Source organism: Peromyscus eremicus, chromosome 1 (assembly GCF_949786415.1).
Source record: "Peromyscus eremicus chromosome 1, PerEre_H2_v1, whole genome shotgun sequence".
NCBI classification, from domain to species: domain Eukaryota; kingdom Metazoa; phylum Chordata; class Mammalia; order Rodentia; family Cricetidae; genus Peromyscus; species Peromyscus eremicus.
Genome location: NC_081416.1, coordinates 61,164,008 through 61,181,306, shown reverse-complemented (window position 1 = coordinate 61,181,306; position 17,299 = coordinate 61,164,008). Strand labels below are relative to the sequence as shown.

The following is a 17,299-nucleotide window of genomic DNA, read 5'->3' as shown; positions in this document are numbered from 1 at the left end:
GTTTGCCTCGTGGGTCTGGGCCAGGATAACCACCTGAGGTGGGGAGCTTCCTCTTCAAAACCATCTGGTTTCACAGAAGAGAGCTGGGGAAGGGCCACCATACTCTCCATTTCCCGGAGTGTCAGGCTCAGCCAGGTCCTCTGCAAAATGGGTTCATAGGAAGAATCCAATGGGTCCTCTCGGCTAGAGAAGGGGACAGGGGAGCCGAAACAAGAAGTAAAGGGGCCTGGATGGGTGCTGAGAGGTTGTATACCACATAGCAGTCACCTTGGCAAGGGTGGTCAGTCTATCTTCAGGCCTCAGTTTCCCCATTTGTAAAGGAAGTGGGGTCCTGGAACAGCGCTTCCTTTTGTCCCAGCTTAGAGGCTCGCAAATGTCTCAGGCTTCGGCTCCACTCGGATGGCTTGGGGAAGGAGGTTAGTCCCACCACAAGGGAGCTAGGCTGGAGCCGGTTTGACAGGTGAAGGTTGACTGCTGTAGGTGCTAGTGCAGCACCTCCTGCCCCCCCGCCCCCTCTCCTTGGCCCACCATTTGTGTGACACAGGGTTGGTCCGGCTCTGGTGTCGGTATCCCTGTCTGCGTAAAGCCGGGCCCACCCATGACAGCGAGATCCGGGGGCTAGTCAGGTTTACATTAGAAGGATCCTTCTCCTGGCACTGCTAACAGGAGGCGCTGCGCTTGCGCGCTCCGCACAGCTTGGGTTCTCCCGGCTGGGATCCGGCCCCATCCAGAGCCACTCCCCCTTACCCCCCCCCCCCCGCCCAGCACCGCGAGAATGCGCACGCCCTCTTGCCCCGCCCATCGCCGGGCGCGAGGCTCAGCGTGCGCGTCGGCGCGTGCGTCGTGCGTGCTCGCGCGCGCGGCCCAGCGAGCGGCGCTCGGGGCCCCGAGTCGGCTGTGGCTAGGCGGCTCCGCGCTCCTGGGCTCTTCGGCGTGACGGCCGCGCCCGCGCTGTTCCAGCCCGCCGCCGAGGCCGCTCCCGGGGCGCGAAGATGCCGGCCGTATCCAAGGGGGACGGGATGCGGGGCCTAGCGGTCTTCATCTCCGATATCCGTAACTGTGAGTGCCAGGCGCCGGGCGGGCCTGAGCGGGGGCGCGGCTGGGGGTCCGCAGGTGCGGCCCGGAGCCTGGGGGTGCGGTCCTGACGGAGAGGGGAATGTGGGCAGCCACGTGGGTCGACGCAGGCCTGAGAAGGAGGGCTGTGGGGTGCAGATCGCGCGGTGGGGCGGGGGTCCCGCGCGGGCACTTAGGGTGCAGAGCGCGCGTCCTGGATGCACATCTGGCGGGAGTTGGTTGCCTGCTGCGGGGGCCCAGACTGGGGCGGGGGTAGTGGTGTCCCTGCTACTGGACCGACAGTGGGGTGTGGAGTGGAGATTCAGGCCAGCGTGCGGGCCAGGGTCCTGGACGTGCAGTCTGGCAGTAGGGTGGGGATAGGAGCTGAGGTGCTAGGCAAAGATCAGGGAGTGCGGACCCCTGGTAGAGTGGGTGCATGTATCGGTTTGGACTGCTGGGGATTGCCTGTGGGTGTTCAGATTGAGCTGCGGGGTTTAGGTGTCTTGAGATCTAGGGGTAGCGATGGGAGTTTGGGGCGGGGTGGGGTGTCTGTGGGGTTTGTGGCACCGCCGAGGGGCTTCCGGCCCAAGACGCCCCTCCCCAGCATGATGTCATCTTGGTCTTTCTAGTAATGGAGCTTTTAACCCAGCCTTTTCCAAAACAGCGTGGATTTTCTCTTTGGGTGGGGATCGGGACAGCGTACGTCTCGGACCTGATTGAGGCGGCATGTTGGGCGATGATTAGATCTCACCCACTGCGATTAAAGTGACTCATTCCCCCAGGGAACCGGCAGCAGCCGGGTGTGGATGCTGGAAGCTGCTCCTTCTCTGCTGAGCAGTTCTGTAGCCAGTGTCCCCTGGGTGGGGAAAAAAAAATCCGCCCAAAGTGAAATGGGTAGAAAGGTTAAAGGTCAGGCAGGGCGGGTGCCCAGGACTTTGGCTTACAGAAACTTCCGAGGGTTATCAGACATCCCCTTACTGAAGAGAAGAAAAGCCATTTTCCTGTCAGTTGTTTATTTTTTTTCCCCTGGTATCCAGCAAATAGCTGACTCCATGACTTTTGTTACTTTAGAGGTTAATGTGTGTCCTGAGGAATTTTGCCCAGTTTTCTCGTCACACTAACATGTCATTTTATGCGGTATCCCTACGACTGGGTGCAGGACCCCAGCTTGCCTGTAGGACTGTAGGATTCTGGAAGAGTAGACTTCTATCCCTCCCTGCTCTGCAAAGATACAGGCATCCTTGGACTAGGGCTTACCAAAATTTTAAACAGTAACATTCATAGACATGATGCATTTTTCTTAAAATTTTTGTAATAAACTACATTTATAGGTATGTGTGTGTGTAGGTGTATTCATCTACAAGCCATGGTGGCTGTGTGGTGGTCAGAGGACGACTCTCCCTGAGAAATCTCTTTTCCCCTTCCATCATGTGGGTCTTCAGGTGTGGCATCAAGTACCTTTACCCCCATGTCCCCCCTCCCCCATTCCCCCAGCCTTCCCTCCCTCCAGCCATCACCCCAGTCCCATCCTTGTGTTTTCTGAAGAGGGTAACACTGAGCAGGTCGTTGAAAGTGAAAGCCAGTTTCTCACCCAGCTAGTTACCACTTGTTAGACAGGTGTCCTGTGTTTGATCAGAGAGGGCACATGGTGAGAACTTGGCAAATAACTTATTGGCTGACTGTAGAGCAGGCCTTCCCTGCCTTGGCACAGCTCATCTTTGGGGAATGCTTGGCATTTGTTGTGGGGGGGTCATTCTGTGTGAGTATGTTTGGCAGCACCAGGTGTCTCAGTTGTAGTAGTGGTAAATTGTTCCCCAAAGGGGTAGGGGATGTATAAGACTATCCCTAGAGGAGCCACTGAAAGGCAGCTATGCTCACCACTGTACCACCAATGCTCGCTATGGAGGAGCCATTGAAAGAGGGGGTACCTGGGCCTCTCTAGGAGCCAGGTCTCTGTGTAACCCAGCCATTATCTCTGAAGTACCTTCCTTCCTCTCAGGCCTCCATAGACACTGTGGCCCTCTCCCAAGAGCGTGTCCTCTGTTGTGATGTTGGCTTTTCCAGTGGAGTCTATGTCCTGCTGTACAGGAAGCACCAAAGTAAGGGCCTCTGTGCCTTGCTCTTCACTTCACCCCTTCCGTGCCCCTCAGTGTCTGGCACACAATATGTGCTCTGTGAGTGAGTCAGCTCCAAGCAAGACACAGAAGCTCTCACTTGGGAGCAGGGACCAGAGCTGGTGTGAACTTGATCCCTAGGCCGTGGGGAGGGGGTCACTGCTTCCCCTTTTTCTGACTTTGTGTTTGTTGTTATCTCATGATGAGAGTGAGTGGTGGCTCTGTGGAGAGGGGGTCCCAGGTCAGCCCCTAAGGTGCAGTGCTGGATTGGCTTCACTACCAGCCCAGTAGCTGGGAGCCATCAGCCGGTGGGCCTTGGTTCTCAAGGGTTGCTTGTAACCTGCAGTGTCGTAGAGTCTGTTCCGTCTGTTTCAGCAGCATTGTTACCCTGATGTTTCTCTCTGAAGGCCTGTGGTGAACACTGAGAGAAAGGGAACGGTCAAGGTGGGCAGGATGTGAGCTGGGAGGTTCGCCATCTGTTTGCACTTGGGTTACTAGTTTACCCTCTTAGAATAGGCAACCACCAACCTGCTCCCATGTCACTTAGACCTGTAGCTTTGCAGCTCAGGTAACAGATAAATAAAACTGACTTGCTCCTTCCTGATCTACTTCAGCCAGGGCTATGAATTCGGTAATGTGATTTCAGTGTGTCAGAGTCCTGTAAATTGCTTCTGTTTCTCTTGCCTTTATTTTTAATCTATGTGTATGTATGTGTATGCCTGCTTGTTTATATGTACATCATGTGCCTGCAGGTGCCAGAAGAGGCCAGAAGGCATTGAAGTCCCTGGAACAGGAGTTACAGGTGGTTGTGATCTACCCATGTGGTTGGTGGGTGCTGGGAACTGAACCTATTCTTTGCAAGAACAAGTGTTCCTGATGACTGGGCCATCTCAGCTTGTTTCTTTCTTCTTTAAATAACAACACATACACAATATATATATCTATCTATATATCTATCTCTCTCTATATATATACAGTGTATGAGTGTTTTGCCTGCATGTTTGTCTGTCTGTATATATGTATGTATGTATGCCACATATGTGCCTGATGCCTGTAAAGGTCAGAAGAGGATATCAGGTCCCTTGGAACCGGAGTTATAGACAGTTCTTAGCAGCCATGTTGGTGTTAGGAATTGAACCAGTATCCTCTGCAAGAGCAGCCAGTATTCTTTTTTTTTTTTTTTTTCCTTGAGACAGGGTTTCTCTGTGTAGCCCTGGCTGTCCTGGAACTCGCTCTGTAGACCAGGCTGGCCTCGAACTCATAGAGATGTACCTGCCTCTGCCTCCCGAGTGCTGGGATTAAAGGCATGTGCCACCATCCTCGGGATAGCCAGTGTTCTTAACTGCTGAGCCATTGCCATTTCTCTCTTAAGTTGTCATGAAAAAAATTTTGGGCTGGTAAGATAGCTCAACTGGTAAGGGCACTGGCTGCCAAGCCTGATGACCGTAGTTCCATCCCTGGAACCAACATGGTGGAAGGAGAGAACTGAATCACAAAATTTGTTCTTTAACATCTACATGCACATTGGCGTGTTTGCTGTGGCACATGTGCCCCACCAAATGTTAAAAAAGAAAAAATCTAGTTTTTTTTTTTAGGTCCAAGTTTTAAAATAATTTTTTTCTTTTCTTCCTTTCTTCCTTCCTTTCTTCCTTCCTTCCTTCCTTCCTTCCTTCCTTCCTTCCTTCCTTCCTTCCTTCCTTTCTCTCTCTCTCTCTCTCTCTCTCTCTCTCTCTCTCTTTCTTTCTTTCTTTTTTTTTTTTTTTCCAGACAGGGTTTCTCTGTGTAGCTTTGAGCCTTTCCTGGAACTGGAACTTTCCCAGGCTGGCCTCAAACTCACAGAGATCCGCCTGCCTCTACCTCCCAAGTGCTGGGATTAAAGGTATGCACCACCACTGCCTGGCTATAATTTCTTATTTTGAAATAATTATGGATTCATAGGAAGTTGTCTTAGTTAGAGTTTTTATTGCTTCAATGAAATGCCATGACCAAAAAGCAAGTTGGGGAGGAAAGAGTTTATTAGTTTTATTTATACTTCAGCATTGCTGTTCATCACTGAAGGAAATCAGAGCAGGAACTCGAACAGGGCAGGATTGGAGGCAGGAGCTGATGCACAGGCCATGGAGGGGTGCTGCTTACTGGCTTATTTCCCATGGCTTGCTCAGCCCACCTTCTTATAGAACCCAGGACCACCAGCCCAAGGATACCACCATCCACTGTGGGCTGGGCCCTCCTCAATTGATCACTAAATGAGAAAATGCCTTACAGCTGGATATCATGGAAGCATTTCCTTAACCGAGGCTTCTTCCTCTCTGATGACTCTAGTTAGTGTCAAGTTGACACACAAAACCTGTCAGTACAGAAGTTGTGAAGAAATTGACAGGAAGGTCCTTGGCATCCTTTACCCCACCTTTCCTGATGTGGACATCATTTGTAAATAGGGTATTTTCAACATGGGAAAACAGGCAGTACAAACCACTGGGCTATTTATATTTCATTATTTTATTTACTTATTTATTTATTTATTTGCTGCTGGGGAGTAAACTGAGGGCCTTGAGTATTTCAGCCCTAGATGTCAGTAGTTTTACCTGTACTCGTGTGTCTGAGTGTATGTGTGTGTGTGTGTGTGTGTGTGTGTGTGTCTGTGTGTGTGGTGCTGCTGTGTGGTTTTAGTTTGAATAGCTTCGTGTGACTTACACATCTGTGAGAGACTGCTCTGCTCTGTTACCATGAAGCTCCCTGGCATAAGCGCTCATAGCCACACCTACCGCCTCCCACCATGGCAACCGCTAATCTGCTCGCCAGCTCTGTAATTTTGTGATCTCAAGGATGTCACATAAATGGAATTATAGAGCGTGTGACCTTTGGAGGTTGGCTTTTTCACTCAGTATGGTACTTGACACTCATATAGGCTGTTGTGTTCATAGTATTCCAAGGAAACCACAACCCTTCTGACGTTGGGGGTTTGGAATTTTATGTACTTTTCCATGGATGATGTATGTCCATGAAGGAGAACCATATATAACTTATTTAGCATGTCTTCCTCTTTAGTTTTTGCAGTGCTGAGGGTGGAACCCAGGCCTCACTCATATTAGGCTAGAGCACTGTCACTGAGCCACAACCCCAGACAAGTGGAACTTATCTTTATGCACTGCCCTTGACATACCAGCAGTCCAATATGATTGGGAATACCAGTGATCCCCGATGGTTTGGCCTGATGGGGTTTTTGTTTTTGTTAATATGCATGAAAACAATGCACAGTCAATGAAAATCTGGCTTTGAATTTGGATCTTTTCCTGGGCTTCTTGTGTCATGATCCTTTCATAGCACTAAGCAGTGGCAGTGAGAATAACATCCCCTTAGTCCCTGGTCACCAGTATAGACAAGTGTGACTTTGCAGTGTGCTGTGCTGCTGAGCTTGAGGCTCTGGGTTAAGTGTATTCGGTGCCTTTTCTGATACACTATTTTCACCTTACTGTGGATTTACTGGGGCATGGCTTCATCACAAGTTGAAGAACATCTTTTTATAACAGTGCTGAACATGGCATATTCTAAGAATTGATGTAGAACAGGCCGGACTGCCACAGAAAGACAGAAGGTCCTTGTGAGAGTAGTCATTTGCCATGGCAGGAAATTGCAAAAATTGCCGTTTATCCCTGTGTGGGGATGGAGCTTGGAGACAATGTAGGTGCTTTTGTCATGCTTGGATGCCTCATGGTTAATTACTGTAGGAGCTCAAGTGAAGGAATACAGGAGGGTGGTCAAGTGGTGTCTCTTACGTTCCTAAGAGAAGAATGTAGTTTGCTGTGCTCAGCTGGCAGGGTCTACTGTCTTGGATGCCCCTTTGAATTGTACTTTAGCATTACTAAAGTCTCAAACATTTATTTATTCATAGAATCTCAGTTATTAGCCATAAGTTGGACATGGAGAAATGGAACATAACAATTCAAATTCTGCTTAAGTTCCATGTAAACATTAAATATGAAGTTGGTACTTGATTTTCCTGTGTAATGGTAAAGGTAATAAATTAGACCTGGTCTGTTGAATGTTTTTATTTATTTATTTAAAGACTTATTTATTTATTTGGTTTTCTTTGAGACAGGGTTCTCTGGTTTTATTTTTTTGTTTGTTTTGTTTTCTTTGTTTGACTTGCTTTATTATTTATTTATTTAAAGAGTGAGCTTCAGCTGTCTAACTCAGGGTTAGAGGACAGGTTCAATTTTTTTTTAAAGATTTATTTATTTATTATGTAAGCCTGCACACCAGAAGAGGGCACGAGATCTCATTACAGATGGTTGTGAGCCACCATGTGGGTGCTAAGAATTGAACTCAGGACCTCTGGAAGAGCAGCCAGTGCTCTTAACCTCTGAGCCATCTCCCCAGCCCTGACTTGCTTTATTTTTAATTGTGTTTGTGGTTAGGTGCCCATGAAGGCAGGTGCCTGTGGGGCATCAGATGCTCTAGGGCTGGAATTGAAGGTGGTTGTGAGCTTCAGGTCCTCTGGAAGAGCAGAAAACTCAGTTGGGTGGTGGTGCACGCCTTTAATCCCAACCCTTGGGAGGCAGAGGCAGTCTGTGAGTTCAAGGCCAGCCTGGTCTACAGAGCGAGTCAGGACAGCCAGGACTGTTACACAGAGAAACCCCATCTCGGGGGTGTGGGGGTGTGGGGGAGAGAGCAGCAAGCTCTTACAACTGCTGACCCATCTCTCCAGCCCTTGTTTTAATTTTTGAAAAAATTTTACTTTTGTGAGACAAGGTCTCATACTGTGTCCAGGCTGACTTGGAATTTACTGTGTAGTCCTATTGTCTTAGCTCTCTGAGTATAGTGTGAGCTATCATGCTTGGAATATTTATTAATTGACTAATTAATTAATTTGGAAATAAGGTCTTCCTAGGTAGCCCAGGCTGCCTCTGTAGTGCTGAGATTATAGTCATGTGTCACCATGCCTAACTTTTTGTTGAATTTCAAAAGAACCTTCAAAGTTAAAGTCCATGCAGTTTACTTTGTCATCTTCTCTGACTTCCCATTGAAAGTGCTGACTTTTTGAGAAGAATGCTTGCCTTGCTCATTTTCTTTTGCAATCTTCTGCATAATTCATATTCCTTAGAAACCCATTTTGAAAACTTGTGACAGTATGAAGAGGGATGAGGAAGGAAGTCTCTGCTACAGGCAGGGCTCCTATGCTACACTGTTGGTTGGAGCTTCCAGGAAATGCCCACATGATCTTCATAGCACTTTCTCTCCCTCCTCCTCTGAAGGGTGGTATCACTGTCTCTTTTATGACAAGTTGGCTATCCCATCGGTAGCATCTTCCCATGTCAGTACCTAACAGTAATCTCAGCTGCCCTCCCTGCCCCCAGTGTATCCCAGGCTTGCCTTGAATCCACGTGGATTGCTAGGATGGCAGTTGTGTGGCACCATGCTTGGTACCTCTTAGAGAGATGCTTCTGCTGCTTTGGCAACTGCTTGCAGCAGGGTTCTTAGAAAGGCTGTCTCTGTGGGATTAAATGGCATTTCCTTGGCTCTTTGAAAAACAAATGAGTCAGAGTAGAAGGGCAGATGAGCATCTGCTGTAGAAAATGGTTATTTAAAAAAAAATTAGTTTTATTTTATGTGTATGAGTGTTTTGTTTGCATGTATGTCTGAGCACTGAATGCATGCCTGGTGCCTGAGATCAGAAGGTGTTGGATTACCTGCAACTTGAGTTCTGGATGCCTGTTAATGCTATGTGGGTGCTGGGAAATGAACCCTGGGCCTCTGCAGGAAAACAAGTGCTCTTAACCACTTAACCATCTTCTCATCCCCGAAAACAGTATTTTGGAGAGAGTTTATACTAGTATGAGTAGAGGTGAAATATATAGTATGAACTCTTGAGCAGAAGGGCTGAGCTCTGGTGGATCTTACCTGTGGCAGATTCTTGAGCATGAGGCCAACTCCAGAGCTCAAACTTTAGGATATATAAGGTTCTAAAAACAAAAGTATTTTTGTTAATCTGTAGTAAATTTGTCAAAAATGTTGGTTGGCCTAGACGGCCAAGATAGCTGAGAGGGTTAAGGTGTGTGTGTGTGTAGGACTGACAACCAGTTTGCTCCTTGGGATCTCTGTGAAGGAAGGGAAGAACCAGTTCCCTCAGGTTGTCCTCTGACCTCAACACATGTCCGACAGCACATGTGGACGCTCACACATGCACAGAGAAGTAGATGTAATTTAAAAAGAAAGAAAGAAAGAAAACAAAAACTATGCTGAAGCCATGCATGCTGTGTAAACCTTTAATTCCAGAGGCAAGACTGCATTTGATGTCAGCCTGGGTTTCACAGTGAAATACCATCACAAAGAAAAAACCCTCTTAAATCAGAAAACAAACAACAAAACAGTGGACCAGCACTGCCATTGGGATGGACATGATGGGCCCTTGCCTGATCGATTTCTCAGGTCTGGAGGTGGAGTGGGATGGACACCTTTCTTGATGGAATTCTCTGATTGGAGGTGTGTGGTCCTACAGGAGTCATAGAGAAATAATAGAGATACATAAAGTATTTGGATATTATAAATCGGCAATTCCAAGGTAACTTTGGAGGACTGTGTGCTTGGGTGCGGCCTTGCCCAACAAGCATTCTTTTTCAGGTGGAAGTGTATGGTGTAGTCCCTTCCTGACTGAAGGTTAATAAAATACTGGACTGTTCCCCTCCCACCCTCCCATTTGGTCAGCAGTGAATGGCATGTGGCCTGATAGAAGGCCTGATATGGAAGCTATGGGAGGTTCAAAGTTGGATGGCTTCTTTCAGCTTCTGTATGTAGAAGCTAAATAAAAATCGCCCCAGTTGGAAAGCAATTCAGATTGAATGGCATTCACTTAAAACACAGATGATCAAGTTGGGTGTTCTACATACCTGTAATCCCAACACTGCAGAGGCTGAAGCAGGAGGATCATGAATTCTAGACCATTCTGGGCTACAAGACTGCCGAAAACAGCAGCAACAAGAACAAACCCCAAACCAAACCAAAGAGCAAAACCAAACGGTACTAAGTTGTGTGCGGCCTTAAACTCAGTTCACAAAAATACATAAGGGTTTGCTTTCTGTGCTTTCCTGACTTCCACGTGGAGGCCAATAAGGCTGACATGTCCTGAAAACAGTGCCACATGTCAGTTTTATTCTGGGAGAGTTTCGAGGTATCTAGGATTAATTGAGTGTTCCTATGCTGAGATGGGGGCCACAGCAGTGTTTCATAATTAGTCCTGGGGTGGATGTCACATTGTTAGGCTTGGCTAAACAAGATGCATAAAATATATAGCTTGTGAGTAGACAGCAGCTTCACTGGAAATAGTGCTCTGTACACAGAACTGCTGAAGATGAAGAGAATGTGGAGCCTGAGGTCACAAAGTCAGTGCTAGCATAACCCTTCAGGGAACTGGGTGGAGAAGGGTGTTACTCCTGCCTACACTGTGGCCCCTGCAGCCATGAATTCACCAACCTCACCCATTTCTCTTTAGTATTGTTGAAGAAAAAGAGCTAGGGGATTAGAGGTGGGAATGAGGGTAGGTTAGGTCAGGAGGGGTTCTGTGGGGGTACAAAGCTAGGCTGGTAGTAGTAGTGGGATTTTCAGAGGGGTGGGCAGGGATGTGAGCACATCTGCCTGGTGCCCCTATGGAAAAGGGGTCCTGCTGTGGAGGTCCCATTCTTTGTTGTCAGGTGCTGTTGTCATGCAGTTCCCAAGGCCACCGAAGCTTTGGGCCAGTGGCTCACTTCCTGCATTGTGTGCTCATGTGGAAAAACCTGTAGCCAGGGTTTCATGTCAGTCTGGTTCCTCTGCCCTGTGCGTGTCTAGACCCTGAAACTTCAACCTGGTGAGAACCACCATGGCTCTGCATTTGCCCTTCTCCCATTTACCTTTCTTGGCACTGGCCCCAAGGTTGGGTGTCTGTCTACAGGTTAGCTGAAAGGCTGGGAGGCTAGATTTACATTGGATTGTCTTCTGATAAAAGTGAGGCAGGTGGGATGAACCCTTAGGTCGCCCTGGGGCCCAGGCTGCTGGCTTTCCAGGCTCCCAGGCAGCTGCCTGAGGGCAGGCTATGCTTTCTTCTGTGAAGTGATGGAAGCAAGTCTGTTCCAGTTGCAGTTTAAAAAGTACTAGATTGATGGTGAAATCTTTTAAAATGATAAAAATATATGATGAGTATTTTGGAATTTTTCTGGTTTGCATTTTATTTTTTTTTATACTTCAAAATATAGTTCTGAAGCTGGGTGTGGTGGTTTATGTCTTTCCTTAATCCTAGCACCTGGGAGCAGAGGCAGGTGGATCTCTGAGTCTGAGGCCAGCCTGGTCTACACAGTTCCAGGACAGCCAGAGCTACGTAATAATAGAGACCCATCTCAAAAAACAAAAACAACAAGCAAGCAAGCAAGAAAATAGTTCTGAAGTCCAGCATTGTGCATGCCTGTAACCCTAGCACTTGGGAAGCAGAGGCAGGCAGGAGGATCAGGCAATCCTTGGCTACATAGCAAGTTTGAGGCTAGCCTTAGATCACTTGAGAACCTTTCTGAAAACAAACCAAATCAAACCATAGCAAAAACACCAAACCACCCACAAAACAATAACAAAAACCAGTTCAGTAGCTTTTTTTTTTTTTTTTTTTTTTTTTTCTCTTTTTTTTGAGACAGGGTTTCTCTGTGTAGCTTTGGAGCCTGTCCTGGAACTCGCTCTTAGACCAGGCTGGCCTCGAACTCCGAGATCCACCTGCCTCTGCCTCCTGAGTGCTGGGATTAAAGGCGTGCACCGCTTCCCCCCCCAGCACTTTTTTTACTTTTATTTTTGGTGGAGATGGTTGTTGCTGGCCATCGTATCAACAGATCAGAGCCTAGCTTTGAACCCCATTGTGCCTATAGAAATTAGAAAATCTTTGACCAGTTTTAAGCTTATTGGTACTGTGGGCTGTTGTGAGTCCATTTACAAGGAAGGTATCCTCAGTATGTTCTCTCTCTGGTAGATTCCTCACCACTATTAACACATACCAGACTCTTCACTATTAACACATACCAGACTTTTCACTACTGCTACTACTACTGCTACACACACACACACACACACACACACACACACACACACACACACACACACACGCTGATGGCTACATCGATTAGGCTGGCCTCCATTTCCTGGGTTCAGTCATTTTCCTGCCTCAGCTTCAGGAGTAGCTGGGAAGACGGGTGTACTCCACCCTGCTGGCTGCATTCAGTCCGTGTTACACTTTTGTTGCTGTATTTAACTGCATCCTGAATTGTCCCTGCATAGAGGAGCAAATCCCTTTCTCCTAGAAAGTGAGAGCATAGCTGGAGGGAGCTGCAGAGTAAATATCCCTGCCAGGGAGTACCAGGTCCTTCTGCCTCTGAGGCTGGCTCAGCCTCTGAAGATCGCATTCATTTTTTTTTTTTTCTTCCTTTAAAGATCAGGTCACGGGGCTGGAGAGATGGCTCAGAGGTTAAGAGCACTGACTGCTCTTCCAGAGGTCCTGAGTTCAATTCTCAGCACCCACGTGGTGGTTCACCACCATCTGTAATGAGATCTGACACCCTTTTCTGTGTACATAATAAATAAATCTTAAAAAAAAAAAAAAAGATCAGGTCACACTTAGTAGCTCTGGATGTCCTGGAACTCACTATGTAGACCAGGCTGGCCTGGGATTCTCTGGGATTAAAGGCATGTACCACCTTGCCTGGCTTCTGAAGCTGACATTGTTTTCCTTATGGTGGGAGGGTGTATCCAGCTCTGTGAAGTGCTATTTCCTTGATATTCTCTGATGTGACATTGCTGCAGACCTAATTTAAATGTGCTGCTGCTTCTTCTTCTTCTTTTTTTTTTTTAAAAACAAGTAACCTAGAAAATGTTCAGGATGTGGAAGTGCACCCTTAGGATCGCAGCACTCTGGAGGCTGAGGCACGAATAGTGGGTTTGAGGTGAGATTTAGTGAGACTCACAAAAAATAAGACCACAGATCTGTATGTTAGGCTCCTTTGCTATACTTTTATTCTTATTTTCTTTTAGCTTTGCTAGGGGTGGAAGCTGGGGCTGTGGGATCCTAGGCACATGCTCTCTGTACTCCTATATAGTAAATTACAGGTGATTTTTTTTTTCTTTTTTCTTTTTCAAACCAAGATCTCACTATGTAGCCTAGATTGGCCTTGATGCTTGATCCCCCTGTCTTAGCCTTCCTAGTGCTGGGATTCCAGGTGCTACCACATCTGACTTGTGTTGCCTTTTTTTTTTTTTTTTTTTTTTTAAGACAAGGTCTCACTGTGTAGACCAGACTGGTTTTGAATTCAGAGATCCATCTGCTTTTGCTTCCTGAGTGCTGGGATAAGGCTTTTATTGGCTATGATTTTGATGCAACCCCATCCTTGAAGGGTATTCTGAGGGCATATAATTCAAATTTCCTTTAATTTTTTTTCTAGATTGTGTGTATACATGGGCACTGGAGTGCATATTTTTTTTAAAATTAATTGGTTAGGAATGGTTATACACACCTTTAATACCAACACTAAATAAATACATAAAATTATTTTATTTTTTTGAATTTTCAGACAGGGTTTTTCTACATAACCCTGGATGTTCTAGAACTTGTTTTATAAATTAGGCTGGCCTCAAACTCACAGAGATCTGCCTGCCTCTAGCTCCTGAGGGCTAGGATTAAAGGCGTGTGACACCGCACCCATCTAAAATGGATTTTTTTGACGTAGGTTGCACTATGTAGCCCTACTGGTCTGGAACTCCATGTAGACCAGGTTAGCCTTGTTCTACTTCCTTAGTGCTTGGGTTAAAGGCATGGGCCCTGTACCTGACCTAGATCTACCTATTCTCCCCTGTCACCTTCCATCCTGAATGATACAGCAGGAAGGCAGGCCCTTGTCAGCTGCCTGATCTCTTAGCTATGGCTTGTCTGAAATAGAAACTGAAGAGATTGATCCACTTATATAGTGGATATAAGCATGTGCTGTTCTTGCAGACGACACCTAGTGTGCCACCACCGCCCGGCTGATGTTAGTGCTCTTATCCTTGGGATTGGAGTTTTTTAGATCAGTGAGTTTATAGTTCCGAAGTCTGAAAGACAGACTTAAACAGAGAAAAGATTGATTTTTTTCACAGCTTTGGAGTTTTCAGTTCTTTTTTTTTTTTTTTTTTGGTTTTTCGAGACAGGGTTTCTCTGTGTAGCGTTGCGCCTTTCCTGGGACTCACTTGGTAGCCCAGGCTGGCCTCGAACTCACAGAGATCCACCTGGCTCTGCCTCCCGAGTGCTGGGATTAAAGGCGTGCGCCACCACCGCCCGGCTGAGTTTTCAGTTCTTGAGTGGTTTGGTCCTATTGTTTGTGGGTGGGTCTGTGGTGGGACTTCATGGAAGGAACACATGGAGCAAAGTCACTTAACTAAGAGAAAGAGGTAGAGGAGGATGGGGACTACAGTCCCTTAGAGCAGGCCCCATGACTCTGGGTCCCCCTTCTTAGGTTGCTTCCACCCATGGCCTCCCAAAATTGGGGAACAAGCTTTTAACAACACATTGGCTTTTGGGGGACACCCAGATTTAAATAGTAGCTTCATCAATTTTGAAACACGTGTCTGCACTGTCCTTCCAGCTGCTCACCTGCAGTGTTAGATCCCGTCGACATGCTGTGCACCACGTGCCTCAATCTCTTTTGAGTACCCTGTGCTGCCCTACCTGCTCTACCTTCTGCTGTTCACAACCTCTGCCTAACTGTTAGTTGCCTTCTTGCTCCTTTTAAGTTGCTTCTGTTTTTTTTTTGTCCATGGGGTGACATTTTCCTGGGATTTAGACAGTGTGAGTCCCACCGTGGTTTTGAATCATCCTCCTGTCTATAAATACCACAGAGCTTTGTTCTGGGCTGGGGACAGTTTGGTGTGGCAAGGAAGGACCAGAGTAGCCTTAGGCCTGGGGCTGATTTCACTCTTCTCTCTCTCTGTCTCTCTCTCTCTAAGAGTCTTATAGGCTAAGCTGACCTCCAGCATACTGTGTACTTACTATGTAGTGGACACTGAACTTGAACTCGTGATTTTCCTGCCTCCACTTACTAAGTACTGGAATTACAGGTGTGAGCCACAATACCTGGCTTTCATTTCCACTTTTACGGCAGGTTCTTTCTCCAGGGGGAGGCCACATTGGGCTTATTGGAGCTGAGTGATTTTCTATTAACCAGGCAGTGCTTGTCAAGTCTTCCCACAGACTCCCTTCCCTCTCAGTGAGACAGCAGGCCTGGATCCCCTCTCCTGGGCAGGAGGCTGGAGTCAGAGCTTAGCTCTGATGTCGGTCTTCTCTCTTTTTTTTCTTTTTTTGTTCTTTGAGACAGCGTTTCTTTGTGTAGCCCTGGCTGTTCTAGAACTCACTCTGTAGACCAGCTTGGCCTCAAACTCAAGAGATCCGCCTGCCTATGCCTCCTGAGTGCTGGGATTAAAGGTGTGCGCCACCACTGCCTGCCTCTCATGTGTCTTAGATCTTTAAGAGAGGGTAAGTCTGGGCCCTGCTTGTGGCCAGTAGGTTTGGGGAGATATTTGTTACAAAAGAGTGGAGTTTAGAGAAGAGGTAGAAATGTAGGGTACCATTACAGGTGACATTTAAAGCTGGAGTGGAGGGCTCACTGGGTGAGGGCATGAAGGTACAGGCCCAGGAGGAGAAATGGAATCATCACTCTGGCCACCCTAGTTTTGCAGCTGACTGCAGGTTTTGTGCATGTCCCTACTCTGCTGTGGCTACTGCTGCTGCTGAGTGCTGGGGCCCAGATTTGGATCATGTATGCTACAGACTGCAGTGCACACCCTCTTTTGAGGGTGTCCTAGGTGTATTGGGGTGGGGAGGATCATAGGCCAGTAAGGAAGGAGGTTTAGATAAGTCTGGTGGGTTGTAGGGGACAGTAATAATTAACTTAACCCTTCCAGAAGTTTTGCTGTAAGGGGCAATGAGGATGGGTAGTGACTGCAGAGGTAGTGGGTGTGTTGGCTTTCTGTCACTTCATGTCACATCATTTAAAACCATAGCATATCCAGGCACCATTGGGGCTTGGGAAATAGCTCACTTAGTAAAGTGTTTGCCTCGTAAGTGTGGGAGCCTTACTTAAACCCCCAGCACCCATGTAAAAAGCTGTGTAGGGCTAGTAGTGGTGGCATAGGCCTTTAATCCCAGCACTGGAGAAGCAAAGGTAGGCAAATCTGAGTTCGAGGCCAGCGTAGTCTACATAATGAGTTCCAGGCCAGGCAGGGCTACATAGACTATGTTTCAACACCCCTTTTCAACCAAACAGAAAATTGCCTGTGATGTTGTCCTTTGGGGGGGGGGGGGGCGGCAAGGTATCAATATGTAGACCATGTTAGCCTCACCTCAAACTCACAGAAATCTGCCTACCTCTGCTTTCTGAGTCCTGGGATTAAAGGGCATGCACCACCATGCCTGGCTGTGGATTATACTTTTAATACCAGCACTGGGAAGGAGGTGATGAGGAATTTCTGGGGCTGGCTGACTAGCCAGTCTAGCCTACTTGATGAATTCTAGGTTCAGTGGCCAAAACAAACAAGCAAGCAAGCAAGCAAACAAACAAACCATAAAACAAATAAACAAAAATAAAGGTGGACCGGGCAGTGGTGGCCCATGCCTTTAATCCCAGCACTCAGAAGCAGGTGGATCTCTGAGTTCAAGGCCAACCTGTTCTATAGAGCAAGTTCCAGGGCTACACAGAGAAACCTTGTTTTGAAAAACCAAAACTAACCAAGCAAAAAACCAAAACAAGGTGTAGATGGTGCCTGAGAAATGATGCCCGAGGGTGATCTCTGGCTTCTACATGTACACATGGGCAGGCTCATCCACATAGACATGTGTACATATACATACATGAAAGAGAAGGAAGGAATGAGCCCTAGTCACTGTGGTTCACAGCTTACCTGAGTGGGTGTCATAGATTGTTCTGGTGTCTGAAAGAGATTTGGGGTAAATTCTCTAATTTACTTAGAAGCTATGTGCTGATTGTGGCTACTGTGGAAGGGCCTAAGTCCCCTCCTTGACTGGCTGCGAGTCTAGGGTGGGTACATACAGTGGGGATGGTGGCTCAGTCTTAAATATGGTTACCATATGACCAGGAATT

The 17,299-nt window shown here is 47.3% G+C and overlaps 1 protein-coding gene across 2 annotated transcripts in view; it reads left to right on the top strand.

The window, feature by feature from the left end:
- Positions 1-867: 867 nt before the first annotated feature.
- Ap2a2 (adaptor related protein complex 2 subunit alpha 2) overlaps positions 868-17,299 on the top strand; it is a 72,297-nt gene continuing 55,865 nt past the window's right edge. For both annotated transcript variants that reach the window (XM_059264408.1, XM_059264399.1), the window contains exon 1: positions 868-1,059. In XM_059264408.1, coding sequence (XP_059120391.1) covers positions 993-1,059 — 67 coding nt within the window. In that variant the 5' untranslated portion in view covers positions 868-992. The remainder of the gene's footprint in view (positions 1,060-17,299) is intronic.